Source organism: Osmerus mordax, chromosome 10, assembly GCF_038355195.1.
Source record: "Osmerus mordax isolate fOsmMor3 chromosome 10, fOsmMor3.pri, whole genome shotgun sequence".
Classification (NCBI taxonomy): Eukaryota; Metazoa; Chordata; class Actinopteri; order Osmeriformes; family Osmeridae; genus Osmerus; species Osmerus mordax.
The window spans coordinates 1,429,378-1,452,108 of NC_090059.1; the positions used below are offsets into that span (position 1 = coordinate 1,429,378).

The window sequence follows — 22,731 nt, forward strand, 5'->3', positions numbered from 1 at the left end:
TGGTTATTTGGGAAGTTGTGTAGGTAGGGGAAATGAGGGTTCCAGAGTTTTCTTTTTTTTTCTTCATTTTATTAATAAAACCTGCGGGGAATGACTCTAAATCCTTGAATCACTGCCTCCAAGTTTTTGGTCACCCCTGCAACGTTGGCCATCCTAGAGCGACAAAGTCTTAGAACTTTGCACATGCTTTCAGCAACTCATTTCACATGTATTTAATGTACTGAGAAGCAAATCATGGAATTTTCTTTACAGCATCTTTGAGCATTGGCCAAAGAGACAGTAGATTGACAAATGTTTCAAAGATGACCACTATCACACTATCTAAAGTTATTGATCACACTCAGTTGCCACACAAAATATATCTAATAGCAACAAACTATTTGTGTCTGTTGCTATTATATGGATCAGTTATTTTACATCTTGGACCATTTTGTTTTCCTTAGTAAGGTTCTGTCTTCATACTAATGATGTTTGACTACTAAGTGGTCTATGTTGCTTTAACAGGTAGACAATGCTTAAAAGCCTTGTTGCAACCTGCTGATATGTCATTTTTATGGTCAGAGATATGAGTCTGCTAATATGCATAAAACAGGCAATGTCTGCGCCGCACAAACCACAACTTACTACAGCAATTATCAGATTACTAGCCAACATTTACTTTAATAAATAGAACTGTTTATTACATTCATTCACCCACAAAACAAAGTACATGATTACAATGCTTTAATACAGTGCATACAGATAATCTTAGTGTTGCAACAGTAGGCTGTGGATTATATGTACAAGAGATCTGTGGAGAACCAAATGGTGGAGGAAGATGGAGGTCTTGTCTTTGTGTTTATATAGGTTTAGAATAAGGGTTCCCAAAATTATACTAAAGCATTTGACCAGGAAAGCTTAACTCTGGTAGTCAGTGAAGACCTCATATTTAGCTACAGTGGGTGGGTATAATGGATTTTTTTAACAGCTGGTGGAGTTGTTAGAAACCCTTTCTTGTAGTTGCAGTGTCTCAGATAGAGTAGAGTTTGAGCTGCTCCTGCATGTCTCCTTCCGACACCTCACCAAACGTTTCTTTGTTTTCTTTCAGCAGCTGGAAAATGGCTGCCAGCTGTTCCCGTTGCACCCTTGGACCAAGAGATGAGGATGTTTATTTATGTGAAATTTTTGTGATGACCCATACAGCAGCTCAGCATTAGAGATCACAGAATCAGTGGGCACCTGTGGTCCCAACAATAACTCCACAACAAAGAGATTTATTTAAGAGGTACCTACTAACAATCACACTAAGGTTATTCAAAGTTAATGGTGAAGCTCAATGTACAGCTCAACTCTGATAAGGAAAAGCAAACAAGGCTAAACTAAACCATAATTTTCTTTTACTACCACTGGTTCCACAATGAACGCTGCTGCCACAATTTTGCCACAATTGTGCTGCCTTCGGGTGACCCCGAAGGCAGCACAATTTTACCCAATACAAAAACAAATAAAAATATTTTTCTTTTAACCTTCGCAATGTGGGGGGTCTGAGACAGCCCAACGGTTAAAAGAAAATGCTTCACTTTGTTTTTGTATGCGTTAAAGTTGCCGCAATACGACGGTGGGTCACAATGACTGATGGGTCAGAATGACTCGAAGATAACACAAGGCTTAATATTTAAGGACTATAAACACTTTTCTAAAGATTGTTTACTGTTTGCACCTGCCCACCAAAGTAAGTTCCTTGTTGTGTAAACTACTTTAACGATTAATACCTATTCTGATGATAAAGTAGATGTGCTAACCAATGGAAAAATATTTTATCAACTCTTGTTGTTAATAAGCTGAAGAAGTTAATTGAGGATTTCAAGTATTGTAGAACATCAGTGATTTGAGTGATCAGAACACACTTCCTGCAACAATATATAGATCTGAGCATTAGGAATAACTCATCTTAAAGACCTAGTAACCATTATAGAACGTAGCGATGATGAAAGGATCCATGTAAGAACTCAGTCGATTAGTGTGGCCAAGTTGAAGCAAATGCATTTGTCAAGAGAGGAGATTCAGACACAGACACCGAGAGAGCGAGAGAGCGAGAGAGCGAGCGAGAGAGCGAGAGAGCGAGCGAGAGAGCGAGAGAGCGAGAGAGAGAGAGAGAGACAGAGAGAGACAGAGAGAGAGAGAGAGAGACAGAGAGACAGAGAGACAGAGAGACAGAGAGAGAGAGAGAGAGAGAGAGAGAGAGAGGGAGGGAGGGAGGGAGGGAGGGGCAGGTATGACCTGTTGAGCCACTAGGGAGCCTAGGTCCTTTATTCTTACTGAACTATAAGCAGAGTACACTTAAAGTCTCTAAATCTGAACTGAAATTGAATACTTTTTTTTTTTTTTTTTTGCTTTCCTAGCTTATAGGATATAATGCACAACAATTGTGTACTGATACAATCAAATGTGCTGGTTTTGTTTCGGCAGCAGGGCTGGTTCTTAACATCTATGACAGGATGGGCAGTAAGTCAGAAACTACTGTACATTACTTTTTTGTTAAAATTGCAGAACTACGCAAAAGGCCTACTTGATTATACTGTATATTAAATTATTTTAAACCACTCCCACCCTCCTTTTCATTGCATTTAGCGCTTAATTACCACTTGTTATGTATACTCTTGATATCCCCTTTTACACTCAGATTTACTAATAAAAATGTTATTTTTTATGTGAAAAAGTTGTAATTTGTGGCACTACTACACTTGCTCTGGTCAAACATTTCAGAATCAGAATTCGGTTTATTCGCCATGTATGTTATACAAACACGGAATTTACAGGGAGGTGCAAACACTAACCATATACGAATCTTAAATTAAGTAAAGGTACAGAAGTTTAACTATTCCTAAGAACTAAACAATCTAAGAATAAAACAATTTAAATATAAAATAAAATATATATAAAAATAAGACTAAGAATGAGCAGCATGAGTGGTCAACATAGTGCAATCAGATACTGGGTTAAATAATGAATGAATGTCAATGGGAGTCAATGGGAGTCCTTGGCCTTGTTGAAGAGGCCAGTAGCAGATGGAAAGAAACTGTTCTTATGGCGTGAGGTTTTGGTCCTGATGGACCGCAGCCTTCTGCCGGAGGGGAGTAGCTGGAACAGGGAGTGGCCAGGGTGGGAGGGGTCGGCCACAATCTTCCTCGCTCGCCTCAGGGTCCTCGAGGTGTGCAGGTCCTCGAGGGTAGGCAGATTGCAGCCAATCACCTTCTCAGCAGTGCGGATGATACGCTGCAGTCTGCTCTTGTCCTTGGCAGTGGCAGCAGCGTACCAGATGGTGATGGACGATGTAAGGATGGACTCAATGATGGCTGTGTAGAAGTGCACCATCATTGTCTTTGGCAGGTTGAATTTCTTCAGCTGCCGTAGGAAGTACATCCTCTGTTGTGCTTTCTTGGTGAGGGAGCTGATGTTCAGTTCCCACTTGAGGTCCTGGGAGAGGATGGTGCCCAGGAAGCTGAAGGACTCCAGTGTTGACTGGGGAGTCGCACAGGGTGATGGGGGTGAGCGGGGCTGTATTCTTCCTGAAGTCCACAACCATCTCCACTGTCTTAAGAGCATTGAGCTTTAAGTTGTTCTGGCTGCACCAAGTCACCAGGTTGTCAGCTTCCCACCTATGATCAGACTCGTCCCCGTCAGAGATGAGCCCAATGAGGGTGGTGTCGTCCGCAAACTTCAGAAGTTTGACAGACGGATGACTGGAGGTGCAATTGTTGGTGTACAGGGAGAAGAGCAGAGGGGAAAGGACACAGCTCTGAGGAGATCCGGTGCTGATGGACCGGGAGTCAGAGGAAGTCTGCATCCCCGCCCTGCTTCCAGGAAGTCTGTGATCCACCTGCAGGTGGAGTCGGGCACGTTCAGCTGGGAGAGCTTGTCCTGAAGCAGGGCGGGGATGATGGTGTTGAAGGCAGAGCTGAAATCCACAAACAGGATCCTGGCATAGGATGCTGGGGAGTCCAGGTGCTGTAGGGTGAAGTGGAGGGCCATGTTAACGGCGTCATCCACCGACCTGTTGGCTCTGTAGGCAAACTGCAGTGGGTCCAGGAAAGGGTCGGTGATGGATTTGAGGTGTGCCAGCACAAGGCGCTCAAAATACTTCATAACCACAGAGGTGAGGGCGACGGGTCTGTAGTCATTGAGTCCTGTTGGCCTTGGCTTTTTGGGCACAGGGATGATGGGAGGACATGGCAGTCTCTCCGAGTACAGTCGTTTAGCCTATCTCACCGCCTTGCTAAACCTGTTCTTCGATCTGTCTCTGTCCCCACTCCTAAAAGCTTTCTCCTTCTCTGGGCCAGGGCTTGTCGTTGTTGAAGTTCACCCTGGTGCATGTTGGAATACAGCAGTCCTCACAGAAGCTGATGTATGTCACAGCCCTTGTGAGTTCATTTGACTATTGGTAAGCAGTCGTGAACATATCCCAGTCAGTACAGTCCAAGAGTGAGTGAGTTAACTACTCAATTGTTTGTTATTTCACTCTTAACTTTTTTTGAGAATTTGGAAAAAGAAGCAGGCAGAGAGGATGCAAAGAAATAAGGAGTTTCTTGTATCTTGACATTTAGTTAAGCACTTACCTCTGCTCTTCCTCCAGCTCCTCTCTGGTCATCATCTTCTCCAGCGGACTGGTCCGCAGCGTTCCGGGGGCATATTTAAGGGATTGACTGCTTGGACCTACATCTTCCACATCTTCTTAGAAAGGGGAGAGGAAAAAAATCAAATAGTGGGAATTTACTTCCTCTTTGTGGAGACAAAGTGAAAATAAACCACATTTATTTTGTTGGTTCAGGTTTGGATCAATTGTCATGAGGAAATCAATTAACACACTATCAGCAATCTCCCTTGCCAATACTCCTGAAACTTGTCCAAGACAATAGCACCTTCTTCTGATTAATCTAAAAACAGCTGCTCTTCTCTTCTGGGCATAAAGATGGAAACGAATGTAACTTAACACTCACGTTTCAACCATAGACTAGATTTTCGAATTGATATTTCTTTCTGGGGTAGATTAAATGCTGTAAACAACACTTTGACAAAAAACACTGGTTCAAAATAGAAACAAGTGATAGTAAGAAATCCAATATTTGCAACTGAAAGGTGGTATGATGTTGAGGATCTCTCCCCTTCAGTTGATGGTCCAGAGCCTTATCAGTTATAGCTGTTGGCATCAGACTCAGCCAGTCTGTCGACTAAGACAGTGGTATCTGGGACTGCATTTTCTTCCAAGTGCAAACATTTAATACGTCCTAATGCCACCTCCACACAAACTCTGACCCATGCGTAAGCCTACGCACATTTTGGAGACAGTGGAAATTGGCGACGCAGATGACCGTTCTGTAGTCAGACTGCAGAAAGTAAATGTGGGAATAATGATTACTCGTAATTAGGGGTGGAACGGTACACTGAAGTCACGGTTCGGTTCATACTGCGGTTCAGACATCACGGTTCGGTACGAGTTCGGTACAACGGAGGGAAAAGCAAAACAAACCAGGTTCCTCTACGAGTGAATACGGGCGCAATGAAGATGACATGTAAATTCCGATTGCGTCAGTGATTTTTTTTGCCTTATTTGTATGTGTATCTAATGGCTGGTTAAGCACTGTAGGGAGGAGAAGTTGGACAGGTTTTTTTGTCTCGTTTCAGTGATTGGCACACCTGGGTGATGGCGTCCAATATTTTTTGTCATTTAGCACACGCCAGATGCGTTATATGCGTTAGCATGTTAGATGTATTTCCACTCACATACCCCACAACCAGTGACATGCGGTGATGTCAGTAAGAGCAGTGGCGGCTGGGAAGCCCCCGCAGCCCCCGCCCCCACGCCCTAAGGGCCCCGCCCTGCATATCAAAAAACAGACTAGGCCTATATAAAAAAAAAAATATAAAAAAAAAACAAGGAAAACACTTTGAGGGCGCTCATTTAGAGCCCCAAGTTTCAACTGCCAGGTAAAGGAATTCCGTAATGTAGGCAACGTAACAGATCTAAATAGGCTAAATAGTCTAAATCCATGAATCTGGCAACAATGGCTTTTGCGTATCTTACGTGCCTTTTGGGCCATTACGCCTATTGAACGCGCACATTTAAAAAATGCTAATCATTAGGCTACGTTCTGCTAGATGACGGTAGAGACATGAGTAAAAGAAAATATGCACGCGGTGCTCAAAGCGCAGCAATAAACTGTTGTCTGAATAAGCTCGAGCAAAACACCCGAAGATTACACACTTATTTAGACCAGCCAGAGAGGAATATTATCAACATCTCCAGACGAAACACTACCGCAGCCGCAGGTAGCTAGCAGCAGCACGTCTTCACCAGCAACCAACAATAAATATACTTGCTTAGCCTACTTATTGGCAAGAATAAATGTTTTCCTTTCCTCCATTGATTGTGTGTTATTTCGACGATGCTATCCTTGGTGCTGAACTATCAGAAGGCTAGTGCTGTCTTTGGTTTTGAACAATGACAAATGTGTGGCGGCCTGCGGAAACTCTTCACATCGTGAACATTTGGGTCTTTCTGGGTATTATACATATTTGGAAACTACAAACTATCCTGAATACAAATATGTTTAAATCACTCAGATATCTTTATCACAACTGAAGTTACATAATTTTAAAGTTGACCTGTGTCAATAAAGTGATAACCGAGAAAATTGCATTCCACTCCACTTTCATTCTAATTCTGTGGCGAATATGGAAAGTAAATCCTTTTGTTCGTAATCACGTTGTGAATGTAAATGTCAGTTTAAGTATAGGCTACATTAATAACTTCTCAGCAAGTTATTTTTAAGTTTAACAGCCTGACTTCATTGATCAGTTGTTTGAGGCTGCTGCAGCACTCAAAAGAGCAAGCAAACTGAGCATTTGATTTGAAATGGCTTGGAAATCTTGCTAGCTGACATGTCCAAAACACTTTGAAATTAACAGTTTTTCAGAAGCTATACTTTTTGTACATTACAATGAAGTTTAGGGTGTTAACTATAGAAAACATCAAAAATCTAAATTTTGACAAAAAACAATTTTCGATCTTTTATGGCTTATAGCCAGCAATGACCGCGCGGCCGCGACATCCGACGGTTTCCGCAGAATGCCACACAAATAGGCTGCTATTGTGCTTTTGTTTTTTTTTTACTCTTTTATTTCTCTCACATTGGTGAATATAGGCTATATTTAAAGGTAGACAGCAATGTATAAGATAGGATGGAGATACATTTTGAGTGGATTTAGGGGAGGGGCCTCGAGCTCCAACTTTGCGGGGGGGGCCTCTGCAAAGTCCCGGCCGCCACTGAGTAAGAGGCTAGGCACTGAGTTATGAAAGCCAGATTACCTAATTTATTGTTAGGCTAATATGTCAAAACAGTAAACGCAGTAAACAGTACAAGCAGTAGCCTAACGCTACATCCGCTGACTGTTAGCACAGCCACTTAGCCAATCTTTTCTTCCATACTGTACCAGTCTGTTTAAAATGATCGAAAACATGTTGTCCCTTTTGCTGCAGTAGTCCATCAAAGTCTGGCGTAGACCTATCTCTTGCTATTAACTTATTTTTTGAATAAAATCGAGCTTGGAGAAATTCCTCAATTCTGTGATATCGGCAGACACCGCTGCTGTCATTTTGACTTGAATTTTGCGGGGATTACACTTACAACGTAGCTGGTGTAATGACGTTAGCTGCACAAATGTCCAGTAATATCTAAATTTTAATTGGTCCATGTTTGATACGTAATGTAGGTGATTACTGGCGTAACATATTTGCATGCAAAGGCACAGCAGAGTTGTGCTTTTCAACTTACATGTTGAAGAATACAGGATCGAAGTGCGCAAGTGAGTTTTTCGCTTGTCATCCGAAGTGAACGGACAGTAAAAGCACTGCTTATTCTACTTTTTGTTGTTGTATTTGATTATGCGTAACTGCTACATTTGTCATCGTAACATCTAAACAATTGGAATAACACACATATTGCATATATAAAGTTTATTCAATAAAATGATTTAATAAACATTTTTACGTTTGAATTTTGGCCTACCCTGCCAGAGCATGTCAAGCCTACTTCCTTTTATAAGTGTACTTCTTGTTACGCGGGGGGTATCTGGAGCATTCTTTCAAATCGACACTCCACCAAGAGACCCGCCCTCCTCTGACTCTGATTGGCCATGAACCTGACACAAACCGATCAAACCAACAATGGCAGCGAGTATTACCCAATCAGGGGTAGAATAGGACGAGTCTTCACAGAATGCGGGTGGGATGATTTGCATGGGATGCTGCGTTGAAGAAAACTCTGAAAATACGGGACAAACCTCGTCCCGTATTGATTCAAAACGGGACGCGCCATTTTATTCTCAAATATGGGACAAATCCGTATTTTAAAAGGCAGCATGGAATTGATTAGCTGGTCTCTCAACACAATTGACACCATCTTCTCGAAGAGAAGCTCGGGTTTGGGGGAACCTAACTGTCCTGACGGGACGTTCGCAGCTGGGTACTCGATGGACGTGTGGGATAAGTGGCGTGTCGTGTGCCTAGCGGCGCTTTCCGTGAAGGACGTTGAAGACATCGTTCTATTCGGAACCATGATTACAGGCTTTCTACTGATTGGATTGGGCGCTGGCCTGGTATATCGGAAAATTAAAGAAACGGCTGCAGCTGTCAAAAGCCCCGTAAGGCTGCCCGACATGATTGACGCGGTGGGCAGAGCTGGTGGCACTCAGACTGTGACATTACAACGCGTTGAACGCAATTTAGATAACATCATGGAGAAGCTAGCGGCTCTGCAAAGGAAAGTGAACCGACTTGGAGGCCATAATGATGAGTAGACGTGGAATTGAAGGCGCCTAGTCGACCAAACAACTACCCCAATCTTATCTGCTTTCGGCCCCGTAACCAGCTCAGGCCTTGGACAAGGCCGTTGCTGGAACAACAACTCCCCTGGAGAGCGCTGCAGTGAGACTCTCTGTAGTCTCTTCCCTTCCCCCTCCCACAGACACCTGTGGATTGCGTCACTGTCTTGGGTCATGACCAAGGATGTCTCCATGGCAATACTATCTGCGAACTGAGAATATGACTGATTGTGGCCTAGGCGAAGGCGCCAACCGAGGCACACTCATACACTAACTTTCATCTACTACAGATATGCTATCACACCCCTTCCCCCATCCAACGCCTTCGCCTGCTTGTTCCCCCAGGGTGGCTGGCGGGTCTGTGACCAGCGCCTACTATGGCTGCAGGTCCAGATGCTGCTGTCCTTGTCTGTGCAAACTTTCATGGCGAATAAAAACCCATTCTGATTCTGATTAAGGGACGGGTGGCAACCCTATGTAACTGAATGGGAAACCAAAGTTTTCCCAAACTTGCAATCTTAAAGAGGCCGGCGGGTCCTCTATCTCTCATGGGTCACCAACACTCGCCATACTCGTCGTCCTTAGTGCTGCTAGCTATCTCTGACTCACGGCGGTGCCATAGAGTTATATTACTAGAGGCATCTACTTTTGTCTTCCAAGATAAGAGTCCCCATTAATTTCTATGAAAAGTAGTGATGTGTCGTTCATGACCAATTCGTTCATTTTGAACGAATCCTTACAAGGACTGGGGAGTAACGAGTCCTCTCAAAGAGAGATTTGTTCATTTTCTTGTGACCGCGCATCGGGAGAGGTAACTGTTTCCTCTACTAAACCAATGCAGGTCACGTGAAAAAGGATCCAAAGACTCGTACAAAGACCCAGTCGGGAAATGAACGAATCATTTCTGTTTCCTCTAGCTACCAGTATTGAGACTATGCAAGTCACGTGAAAAAGGATCCAAAGACTCGTACCCGGCAGAGGAACGAAACACTGATCCGAGGACTCGGTAGGCAGAGGAACGAAACATTGATCCGAGGACTCGGTCGGGAGGTGAACGATTCGTTCATCTGCCGGGTACGAGTCTTTGGATCCTTTTTCACGTGACCTGCATAGGCTCAGTACTGTAGCTAGATAAAAGAGAAATTATTCGTTCATTTTGACTGGGTCTTCGGATACGGATCTTTGGATCATTTTTCACGTGACCTGCATAGGCTCAGAAGAGAAACAGAAATTGATTTGTTTGCCTCGTTCACTTTCACGGGAAATGAACGAATAATTTCTGTTTCCTCTAGCTACCAGTACTGAGCCTATGCAAGTCACGTGAAAAAAAGATCCAAAGACGGATCCAAACACGTCTCACGTCTTAGTAAGACGTGAATGATATTTGTTCACAAGTAATAATTACAGGTTTCGTTATTTTAACTTTTTTGTACTTTACTTACAGTTCAGTGCAGCGTAATTGTTTGCCGTGATAATTGGTAAATGTTAGCGTGATAATAAATGACCATTTCAAATCATACAAACTGTCATGATACATAATTTTAATGCAGGAATTTATTTTTAAATAGTGTCTGCTGGTTTACATGCACTAACCTACATGAGAATATGATATACGTTAAATGTTGAGCACCCCCCCCCCCCCCCCTTTCCTAGCTCCGAGACTCGTGCACGCTTGCCGTTAGCTGTACACGTCATACTTTGCGACAACCAGTCGCAAGCTTGTGAGCTGGAGCTAAGGCATTGCAGAAAACTGTCAGAATGTGGTAGTCCGATCAAGAAGCACATGTGAACTTCACGAAAATCAATACTATTGGTACTGTAGTATTATACTTGCAGGGCCTATACGGAGTTCTTTTTGCTTCGTGTTTTTAGTTTGACTGCTTAATGGGTAACACTTTATAATAAGTCAACACTTTTTGGCATTTACAAAGTGTTAACTAATAGTCAGACGCGGCCTTACCTATGTTTCACCCGTTTCAATTGAAACGGGCCCCACCCTCCAAGGGGGCCCCCAACCAGCAAAAATCGAGCTACGAGGTTGTGAAACGAAGGTTTCTGCTCCTATAAAAGCCACAAGTCCGTATGAAATCAACCCTGTTATTTGCGATCTTCTGTTATACTACATTACCCACAATCCTAAGCAAAACAACACTGACTGACGTCTCTCTGATTGGTTGAACTCACGGTTACCATGGCGAAGTTTACTGCGACCGGCTTAAGCGATCTGAAGCCTTTAGACTATATATATTCATGATCTGAAGTAGCCGTAGGCTCGTTTATACCTTTGCGTTTTTTGCCGTTAGGTTAAAATGTTAGTTTGAGAGGAAATGAAACGTACATATGCCAGTGGTGCTGAAAAAAGAAAGATATTGGACAAAAAAAAGAAAGTTTTAGTCAGTCTACCAAAAGTGACCTCTTTCTTTGGTCCAGCATCAGTAGCTCTAACCCTACCAGCGACAGCAGCGGCTGAACCCCGTCGCAAGATGCTAGCCAAAGTACAGATACGTCTTCAACTCAAACTGCTGGCAATAATGATGACCAAATATTGTTACAAGAACATGACGATGAAGTTCCTACCACTGAGACAGATGAGGGAGATGCCAGGGAGAAAGCCCCATTTACAGAGACAGACCCGGGGTGCTGGCCAGAGCATATTGCCGATGACCAACGAATTGATGTTGTTAGGAGCGGTCCCGTTCAAATAGAGGAATTTAACTTCCCACAAAGCCAATCACACCGCCGTTTTACGAAGGACAGATATTTCATGAAGATGAAAAATGGAGAAAAGATACGCAGGTCATGGTTAGTGTACTCAAAATCATCCGATTCAGTCTTCTGTTTCTGCTGTACCTTATTTGGCAAGCGGACGAGTAGTCTCACTCACAAAGGTTTCAGAATGTGGGAACGACTCCCTCTCAAACTCCAAGATCATGAAAAATCTAATACACACCGTGCCAATATGGACAGCTGGCGCGAGCTGGAGAAGTGCGTAAAAACGCACAGTACCATTGATAATACCTACCAAGAAATGCAAATGTTGAAGAAAAGGCAGTGGAACAACGTTATGAAAAGGTTAATTGCCATAGTCTGTCACCTTGCAGAACGAAACCTTGCTTTCCGTGGCCACAATTCCAACCTACATGAAGCAAACAATGGAAACTTTCTAGGTGTGGTGGAGCTGCTTGCAGAGTTTTACCCAGTGATGAGCGAGCATGTCAGACGAGCGGAGACAAAAGAGATTGCTGACCATTATCTGGGGAAAACGATACAAAATGAGCTGATCACTCTTATTGGAGACAAGACAGTGGAAGCAATAATACAAAGAGTAAAACAATCCCATTACTACTCTGTGATAATGGACTGCACCCCGGACGCTGCACACATAGAGCAGCTCTCTGTGACACTGCGCTTTGTCAAGTGCCAAATCGGTGCCGGGGCTACTGTTGAAGAGCATTTTGTCGGTTTCCTACCAGTGCTTGACACATCAGGCGCAGGGCTAACAGGTGTCTTCTTGAAGCATTTGGAGAAGTTAGGCCTGGATGTCGAAAAATGCAGGGGACAGGCGTATGATAACGGTAGCAACATGAGGGGAAAAAATAGCGGTGTGCAGAAAAGGTTGCTTGACATCAACAAAAAAGCACTGTTCATGCCATGCGCCAGCCACAGTCTAAACCTCGTCATTGTAGATGCTGCGAAGTCAACAGTGGAGTCTGTGAGCTTCTTTGGGGTGTTGCAACGTCTGTACACCATTTTCAGCTCCTCCACACAGAGATGGGAGATTTTCAAAACATATGTACCACAGATGACCCTAAAGGCCATATCCAACACGCGATGGGAATGCCGCATGGAAAGTGTGAAAGTGCTGCGGTATCAGCTTCCTGCTGTCGGCGAAGCTCTTCTCTCACTAGTCGATCATGCAACAAAAAAAGGTATGTATACGAGTCAAGTGTGTTATTTTGCTTTGTGATAGACAGTGTATGATTGTTGTGTGTTAGGCTACTTATTATGGTGTTTTTAACCTTTTAAAAACAACATTATTGTTATTATCAGGTGACCTCGAGTGAGACCTCGTCTGCTGCCAGAGGCCTTGAACAGGAGATAACAAGCTGGAAATTCCTGCTGACTGTCATCATCTGGTACAACATTCTACATGAGGTTAATCGTGTCAGCAAGCTGCTCCAGAGCCCACAAGTTGGGATTGATGTGCTACAGTACGAGGTGGGATATGTTCTTAAATTCCTAAAGGAATACAGAGAGAACGGCCTTTCATCCGCCCAGACAGATGCTAGAGAATCCGCGGAAGAGATGGAGATGCCAATGGTCTTCCCCACTACATGAGGCCGAAAACCCAAACGCCAGTTTCCGTACGGGCCCCAAAATCCAGATCCTTCCTTGACAGTGACACCCGAGGAAAAGTTCAGGAGATGTTTTCCTCCCACTAGTGGACTCGTGAGCGCTTCAAGTTGATGGAGACATTTCATGGTCTGTTTGGGTTCATGTATAGAAGAGAGGAAATGAAAAGGGCCGTGGAAAGTCACACCCTCAAAGAAAGCTGCGCAAATGTAGAAAAAACCCTCGGCGATGTGGACGCTGAGGACCTTGTGCGCGAGGTGTCGGCTGCTGTCACTGCAGTGCCAGCAAAAAAAAACACTGGCCTGCAGATTCTGAGCTACATTTACAGAAACAACTTAGTTGAACTGTATCCAAACCTCAGCATTGCTCTCCGACTCATGATGACAGTGCCTGTGACTGTAGCGAGCGGAGAGAGGAGTTTCTCTCTCTTGAAGTTAATAAAAACACACCTGAGGTCAACAATACTCCAGGAGCGGCTGTCAGCTCTCGCTCAGATATCAATTGAGCACTAGGTGACAAAATCGTTGGACAAAGATGAACTTATTAGGGCATTGTCAGCAATCAAACACAGAAGGGTGGATTTCTAAAAAGGGCTCAGCTGAAATCTACGCCCGCCGCCCGGTGAGCTGCATCCATGATGGTGCTGAAGTAACGCGGAGCCTCGAGCATCGTTGTATATAGTTCGGTTCAGTCAGACACTTTTTTTGTGCTTTTGTTAAATACTTCAAGTTGAGGGGATGTTTGAGCAGGGTTTTTTTTTAAGTCAGCTGAGCCCAGACAGTTGAAAATATACTGCGCTAATACTGCTAAGTGCGTGAAAGGGCGAGGCTTATTCAAACGTAAAACGCTGTATAATTGTATATAACTTAGTTTTAATCAAATAAGGTTGGATTATTTATATGTTGAGCTGTCTGTTAGCTGAAAGTGCACGCAATAAAATAATATTGATGCAAACAACAGGAATCCTTACTTTTTCTGCTCTATTATGTTTATGTTTTATGTGGGTAGGGCCCCATATTAGTTATTGAAACAAGCCCCCAGATGCTTAAGGCCGCCCCTGCTAATAGTTAGTTAATCCTTTATAAAACATTTTGAAACATTAACAATACATTATTAAATAGTTAATAAGCTTATTATTAAACACTATGTTGACTGTTAATAAACACTTAAATATTATGGAATTTATTCATAATACAATTCATAGGGTGTTTGATAACTGCATTATCATACTTTATAGACAGCTTGTTAATATAGTTGCAAACCAGTAGTTTAAAAGGTGTTAGTGGTACATGAGCTGGTATAGAAAGCATTAGCAAATGGTGAACAAACCATTTACATTACCGTTACAAAGCATGAGTAAATAACTAACATATTTACTTATGTCTTTAATTAATGTACGCCAAGTCGAATACATTATGTACACTAATACTTAGATATCTTAACTATTTTATAAAGACTTACTAATGATGCAACTTCTGATTAGTAATGCAAGTTATAAAGCATTTACTAACTGTTAAGGCTTTTGCGTGACCTAATCTAAAGTGCCAACTATCTATGCCTTATTTAACATTTATAAGTTATTAAGGTATTCTTGTCCATTCTCGAACCTCACATTCACAAACGCTGAACATACGTTTCTCAAAAGGAAGCAGACACAACACAATGTGATACACAAAATTACTATTTTATTGAAGTAACGACAGGCATGTGTCTTACTAACTACTTAGCTCTACTAACCGAGTGTGACAGCGGTCGATACGTTAAAACCTCAGTTTGATATTTCCCGGCATGACCGAACGGTCGAGGTTAGTAAGTTGTTTATTATATGGCATTTTTAGCTCTTTTCATTTAAAACATGTCGTTTTGTTCAGCTCTACTCAAGTCTTCTCACGGTGTGTTTCAGGTGTTAGCACCTAGCAACAAATCTGAAATCTGAGCAACCAAACCTAGCAATAACCGTAACGGTTATTGCTGGTTACGGGGCCGAAAGCAGATAAGATTGGGGTAGTTGTTTGGTCGAGTAGGCGCCTTCAATTCGGTTCACTTTCCTTTGCAGAGCCGCTAGCTTCTCCATGATGTTATCCAAATTGCATTCAACGCGTTGTAATGTAATCATGGTTCCGAATAGAAAGATGTCTTCAACGTCCTCCACGGAAAGCGCCGCTAGGCACACGACACGCCACTTATCCCACGCGTCCATCGAGTAACCCAGCTGCGAACGTCCCGTCAGGACAGTTAGGTTCCCCCAAACCCGAGCTTCTCTTCGAGAAGATGGTGTCAATTGCGTTGAGAGACCAGCTAATCAATTCCATGCTTCTTGCTTCGGAGAGTGATGCGGAGAGAGTCTCTCGAGTATATACACAAGACAAGACAATACGATAGAAGCCAAGCAGGGAAGGTCAGGGGAGGGGAGCGAGAAAAAAAAGTGCGACGCCTTCGTCGAAATTATATTATTACATATTACAATCTGGTCTAAACTGAAAAGTATAACAAATGACCCATTTGTAAAGTGTGAATCATCAAATACATTATATTTCTCTAAGTATTTATCCTGTATCAGAACATTCGAGAAGTGTAATGTCTCCATGTAGAGTGCAAGGTGCAATTGCTATTTTAGCTATAATTTTGACCCAACGTTAAAATTACAACAAAGACAAAACAAGCTGAAAATCTAATTTGATGCATGAATTCCACAATAACTTAGTATTTACATGAACTACATATTCTAACAATCACCCAAAAAAAAAAATCATGGAATTTACTTGAATGTTGATATATCCAGACCAATTAAACAAGGAGATTCGCTTCCAGGAAAGTTGGCTGGTGGAATGAGTTCATGGCCTTATAGCCAGATGTATGTACACATTTAGTATCCAATGGCATTGCAAGGCAATACAATAAGACCCAATGTCTATGAAAATGTGGTCTTTAAAAAAAAAAAAAAAGTTTTTTGGACAACTAAAGGTGACGTTGTAATATTACAACAAGGGGTCTTACAGGGTTAAGTATTGTGTCGGATTAAAGAAACTGTAAACTTGAATATCTGGCTCCGTCGATGTTCTAGCTCGGCAAAGAAAGCTTAATTAAGCCTATAGGCTACCTATGTTACTATTATAATGATGATGAGTAATAGTAAGCAATGATGTTGCTTACTATTACTACGGGTACATTTACATTGAGTCATTTAGCAGACGCTCTTATCCAGAGCGACTTACAGTAAGTACAGACATTCTCCCCGAGGCAAGTAGGGTGAAGTGCCTTGCCCAAGGACACAATGTCATTTTTGCACGGCCGGGAATCGAACCAACAACCTTCTGATTAATAGCCCGACTCCCTAACCGCTCAGCCATCTGACTCACATGCCACGATATTATAACTAATTATATTGGGCTATAATTACGTTTGTCATGCCATGAGCATAATATGCGTTCATTACAAAATGGTTAAATCTGCTTTAAAATAATGGAAATAAACTCTACAAACAACCGTAATGTATGTGTGCAACCATTTGTAAAACTTGCTACAATAAAGGCAGGCAACTGTACATTATCAAGTCCTTTCTCATGTTCTCATTTAGCTCAGGTAAATCAGCGATTTGCTGATGTTCCCTTTTGTGCTCGTCCCCGAGCGGATACAACCAGGGTTCTAAATTAACTTTTTTGATCACCAGCCAATCAGAATTTCCACTAGCCAAATTCTTTCCTGTGAAAATAGGAACAATTATGAGTTTCACTGAATGCATTTGATCATTTTATTAACATTGTTGGCATGAAAAACACAGAAAATGAAGTAAAATGAAGCACAGAAGTATGATGCAAGGGTATGTGAAATCACCAACACTGACTAAGTAAGGACACGATTTATTGTAAATGGCTAAAACGTCCATTCGCTTTGTTTGTCCTAACCACCGCCGCATTAAGTTAACTTTTTACTTTACTTTACTACTCTAGCTAGCTCTTATTACCTCCTATGATCCGCTATGCTTCGTTTTACTTCCTTGTGTTTTCTGGTGGAAGCTCTGTTCGTTTCCACGGTTTCTCGCGCCGGTTTCACTTCAACTGCGCGCAGCCAATGGGCGTATAAAATGTTATCACATAGCATTACGGCACAGTGTTCATGGGAAACTTAGGAAGTACTGCCAGGGGGATAAATGACCAAGAACCATGCAGAGAACAGAGCCTTATGTATCATTCATCGAATGCCTCATGTATCACCGGCCAAACTGGCTAGTGAATTTTTATTAACACCCGCCAAAATGAATTTTAACCTGCATTTGGCGGGTTGGCGGGTGTTAATTTAGAACCCTGGATACAACATGCTTGTATCCGCGAGCAAGTTTCCACACAACTTCTTGACGTAAGCAAATAAATGGGGTGCTAGTTTACCCATTTCGGATTGGTTTCAAACTTAGCAAAAATCAGGAAAAATTATTCTATGAAAAAGCTAGTAGTATGAGCCAGGTTTGAGAATCGAACAAACATTATTGGGGGAGATAGTTTTGTAAATGTTGACTGGAGTTAATAGAATAAAAACGAACGGAAGAGCCGGGTGCCTAACCGTAAATGCAATACCACCATCCACCGGGGCCGTTGCTTCAAGCCGAGGGGCGAGGGGTGGGGGTCTGGGCAGTGCCAATCAGAGCTTCAGATTAGATGTCCCTAAAGAACACGAGTATCTAACAGTAGTTACTAGCAGGTAGGTAGTAGGTACTAGCTAGCCCATCTCAGGAGAGTACTTCAGACAGCACCCTCCCTAGGATATGTCAGAACGCCTTGAAAAGGCTCTTGTACATCAAATTTCTTTAAAGGCTTTTATCCTGCAGGGGCAAAAAGAACTAAGATTTACCACCAAATAAAAAATTACCCATTGGATCGGATGTTGGATCGGCGCCGTCAGTCCGATCTCCGACGAGTGAATTACGTTAGAATTGGCATCCGATACGATATTAGATCGGATTTGTCCCATTTCTAGACCAAAATTCTTCTTAACTTACCCCAGTCATCTAGGCTCTCTGTGGTTTTTGTTTGAGGGTAGCTGGGAGTGCCCAGCCGAGACACTGAGCTGGGGAACCCCATCATTCCATGTTCGCTTCCTGGACTTGAAGTCGGGTCATTCATCTCTTCAGTAACAGCTGTTCCCAAAACGTCCTTGCAAAATAAGACCAAATAATGACAATGTATACATACATTCTTAAAGATACCTAACAAATAGACGCCTATCATACTCTACATCAGTTGTTCTCAAAGTGTGGTCCGCGGACCACTGGTGGTCCGCCAGAGCCCCCTAGTGGTCCACGACGCCACAAGTAAATTATTGAGACATTTCTAACATACAACTCGGAACGAAGAGAACACAGTAAGTAGTAGCCTGATCTATTAAAGATTACTATACGGCTCTTCACAATGTTCCAAAAAGTTCTGTTGATTTGAATGGGCCACCCCAACGTTCACAGATCTGTAATTTCTTGATATTCACAGATGCGAAAATATATTGACCGCTGTCATTGACAACGGGTTTTGTGCTTCACTTTCATATAACTCTGCAAGTAGTCCGGTCATTTAACGTAACAGAATGTTGTGGTAATTTGTATCTAACTGTAACTGTCATTGATAACTGTAGCAATTTGGTAACACCTTGCGGGGGAAAAGATTATCAATAACATGGAAGATTTTACCGTAAATTTTAATGTTTATGGAGAGTACGAGACATTTGAGTGCTGGTGGCAGGCCCAGTTATCAGAAAATAAACGAAAACGTTCCAAAACGTTCCGTTGATTTGAAGTCATCAAGTAATGGGTTGCTACGCAACACCTGAAAATGTATGTATGAAAAGTTGTATGTATGAAAAGTTCTATGTGTGAAGAAAAAAAAAAATCTTGGCGGAAATCATAATTAGCGGAATACATTATGCCTTACGTAGCCTAATCTATTAACAAGGTAATGGATCGGTGGCTTAAGACAGGGACAATGAAGAGAAAATTAAATGACACAGACAAGGAGAAGGTGCCACGGCGAGATGGTTCAGCCGCAGTGGCGATCGTGGAGCCCTTGGATGCTAATAGTGCTAGTTTGCCTTGGCCTGAACATGAAAAATCAACTGTTAAGGTGAAACTAACACAGGGAGTACATACAATTTGGATTTTTTGGACTGGGGACGAAGAGGATCCTAAACCACATTGTGTTTTGTGCTATGAATCGTTAGCAAACGAATGTATGAAACCTGCTAAACCTTTGAGAGTAAGCACAAGGAGTAGGCTACATGGGGAAACCTATAGGATTGTTTGAGAGAAAACGTGATGAACTAAAGAAACGGATGACGAAGGAGCCCTCACAGTTTTTTTTAGCCGGGGAAAATGCGATGACTACAGAGACTTCATACGACGTATCCCTGATGATCACGAAACTAGGGAAATCTCATTCGATTGGTGAAAAATTAGTTAAACCAGCGGATTTGGCCAACTAGAATCTCGTCATATCTATAACTAGCCTACCGGTATGTAAAATAAGAGTTCCCACCCGTGAAAATCATGTGCCGCTAATAACTGTATGGCGCCAGGTCTGGGTAGGAGGCCTGTTTTTCCGGGGATATACTATTTAGTTACATGGTCCGCAAGTTTTTTTTTATTGGGTAAGTGGTCCTTGGTCTGAAAAAGTTTGAGAAACACTGCTCTACATGAAGCATACATGAAAAAAGTAATGCCTTTCAGCTACATAAAGATGATGTTAAACCAAGGTAAGATGCTGTAGCACAAGAAGTTCTCAACTACAGCACGTACAAGTGAAGCCTGCAGAGGAAGTAGATCTTCTGCTGAACCAGTAACCAGTCAGTAACCAGTCAAGCAAACACTGTCAATGGAATGAGTCCATGTTACTGTTGGTACGGCAGCAACAGCCAACCCACAGTGGACAGTTCTCATCCCTGTGGTGGTCAAGCTTGTTTGGCCTATTGTTTCTTTGATCAAAGCATTTCAGATAAATTAAGCAGATGATAAATGTTTGTGTCCAAGCTAACCCCCATTCTACATGAAATCAACAATATGTGGAAAATAATACAAAATGGCTATTGACATGGTACAGTGGCAGTCAAAAAAAAAAAAATCCCCTTTGCAGCGTTAAACATGCCTGCCATACTTGGAGCATTAGCACCTCTCTTAATAACCCCAAGCAACATGTAAAAGCCATGGGTATGATTGGGGAAATGTATGAATTATGACATTCTTATCCACCTTTCATGAATCAGCCCAAAATGTTTACGAAGGACATGCTAATCCTTATGTTGTCACAAAAAAACTTTTTAGCAAGTCTTTATCAACCGCCTGAGTTTATACTCCCTGATAGGGTATCAAGGCATATTCACTTTGCTCCAAGTGATGCCCCTCACATCATTAAGTTGTGGGTACCCCAGCCCCAGAGGAGTGAAGGGCTATAAAAGCTAGTTGAGGTAATTGCCACACGTCCGTATTAAAATAGTTTGGTTTCAAGTTCACTGAGTCCCATTTCTTGGCTGGTGTTACTCTGTCCCTACTTAGCTCACTGATAAATGTATATAACAGGCATGCAAACTCCTCACCTTTAGGTGAGACTCACCTTTTTGAAAAGATAAGAAAAATGTAACACGTTGAAGCATTTTTGTTGTTTTGCGATTTAAGATGGACCCGACAATTCACCGAGCTAAGAATAAGAAACAAACTTTAACCTCGGTGAACTAATCGCCTACTGTAATGCAGTATGTGGGCGCAGGGCTCCTACCGTAAAACCCGATGACACACTCTCTTCTTTTCTTTCAATTTCAACTCCGGTGGCGGTACGCTTTTTCTCCGAAACTGCACCAATATCCGCAGCAACATCACAACTCATCCTTTCAATGGATTCATGTTCCATGCATTTAGTTTGATCGGCATCTGGTAAGCCTTTGTTGGTCTTTACCAGTTTTTCCGTCACATTTAGCAACCGTCCCGATTCCTCTAATCCCGCTTTAACCTCTCCTTTTACCAACTGTGCTTTATCCGCTTTGGGTTCAGTCGATGAGCTGTTGTTACGAAATAACTTTGAAGCCAAAATAATAGCGAGAAGCGTGAACAGAATGGCTGGCAATAGAAAAGTTAGATCCATGATTGTGGATAGTGTTAACTCAATACTTCTAATTATGTTGTCCTCGACCTTCGTTTTTCTGTTGCAAGCTAAGAACGGGAATCATTTAATATAGCATAATTGAAGAAAAACTGCAGATAATAATAATCCACGTTCACAATTCCTGGTACGAGTTAAAACATGCATCGGTGCAACATTTACACTCTGATCCTGTGAAAAATCGCAAATCGTTTTCCTCGACGCTGACCATAAACTCAATCAACCTTAAGTCACGCCTCAAAACGGATGCGTCACTTCCTACTCTAAACTCTCTGTTAACTCTTGCGTTTTGTCAGAGAGGCAGGTGGCTAAAGGGTAAATCAATGCCAAAAGTAGCGTGTATTTGCATAAGCAATACAGTACACATCTTGTTGGCTGGATGTTTGCAGTTAGGCCTAATATTTTGAGTAAAGCGACTGCCAAAGCAGTAATGTACTTGATCAGTGTCAGGCAAGTGTTGCTAGTAAGGCAATGGTAATCAACCCCTCATTACACGGGTTACATCAACTATGATTTTTTTAAAAATGATTTTTAATTGTATGAAATACAGGAGCAAGAAATGTATTGTTTCTGCTGCACTGTCATTTTAACCTCAATTTAACACAAATCAGGATTCAATTTAAATCTTTAATCTTTCTCTAGTTACCAACCAAATTCGATTTACTTGAATCATGTTACTCTTACATTTAATAAAAATGTAATCTTCAATTTGGTTCATATGCAGTGGTTTAAGTTAGTAAGCGTGGCAACATTTTTGGGGTGGCATGGATGCACTGATGTGTGCTTCTAGATGAGGTGATGGTATCTAGGGGGATAGCAAGCCTGAAGATGTTGATGTATTTAATAGATTCCCAACAATAAGGGAAACCTCAGCTGGTTTCTAAAGGAAGCAGCATTTTCTGAATTTTCTGAATTTTTAGCAACTCACTGCACACACATTTACATTCAGAACCCTGTGTATATAATGAAAAACAATGTTGCATGGTATTTTTCTATCCCATTTTCTTGCTAACTGTGCAAGTTGTATGCGATGACAAGAAACATATCCCAAATATATTGCCGGGATGGCCAGAATCTATACATGACTGCAACAAGTTGACAACGGCCAGCTAGGAGCTTCGTCTGAGGGAAGCACAGAAGGCCACCTGCTGGGAGAGGACACACATCCCTGTCATGCCTTCTGAAAAACCCACTCTTCAAAGCAAAGAGCTGATGCTTTTCTAAAGGACTACAAATGCACCCTTCTAGTGGTGCCAAGGAGTAGTGCATACTAATTTAACTAATCTAATTATGATCTTAACAATATTGCATATAATAAATTGATTATGTAATGCCGCAACAACAGCATCATATTTCCGGGATTTTCACACCATTGTCACACAGAGAGACA

General features: G+C 42.1%; 1 protein-coding gene across 1 annotated transcript; it reads right to left on the bottom strand.

Moving 5' to 3' along the window:
* Positions 1 to 255: 255 nt before the first annotated feature.
* Positions 256 to 21,543, bottom strand: LOC136950540 (uncharacterized). Its single transcript, XM_067244941.1, has 4 exons — positions 20,961 to 21,543; positions 18,206 to 18,359; positions 4,596 to 4,707; positions 256 to 1,124 (listed from the first exon to the last, which is right to left on the bottom strand). Exons 1-4 carry the CDS (start codon positions 21,321 to 21,323, stop codon positions 1,010 to 1,012), a joined length of 744 nt encoding a protein of 247 aa, XP_067101042.1. The 5' UTR covers positions 21,324 to 21,543; the 3' UTR covers positions 256 to 1,009.
* Positions 21,544 to 22,731: the final 1,188 nt, after the last annotated feature.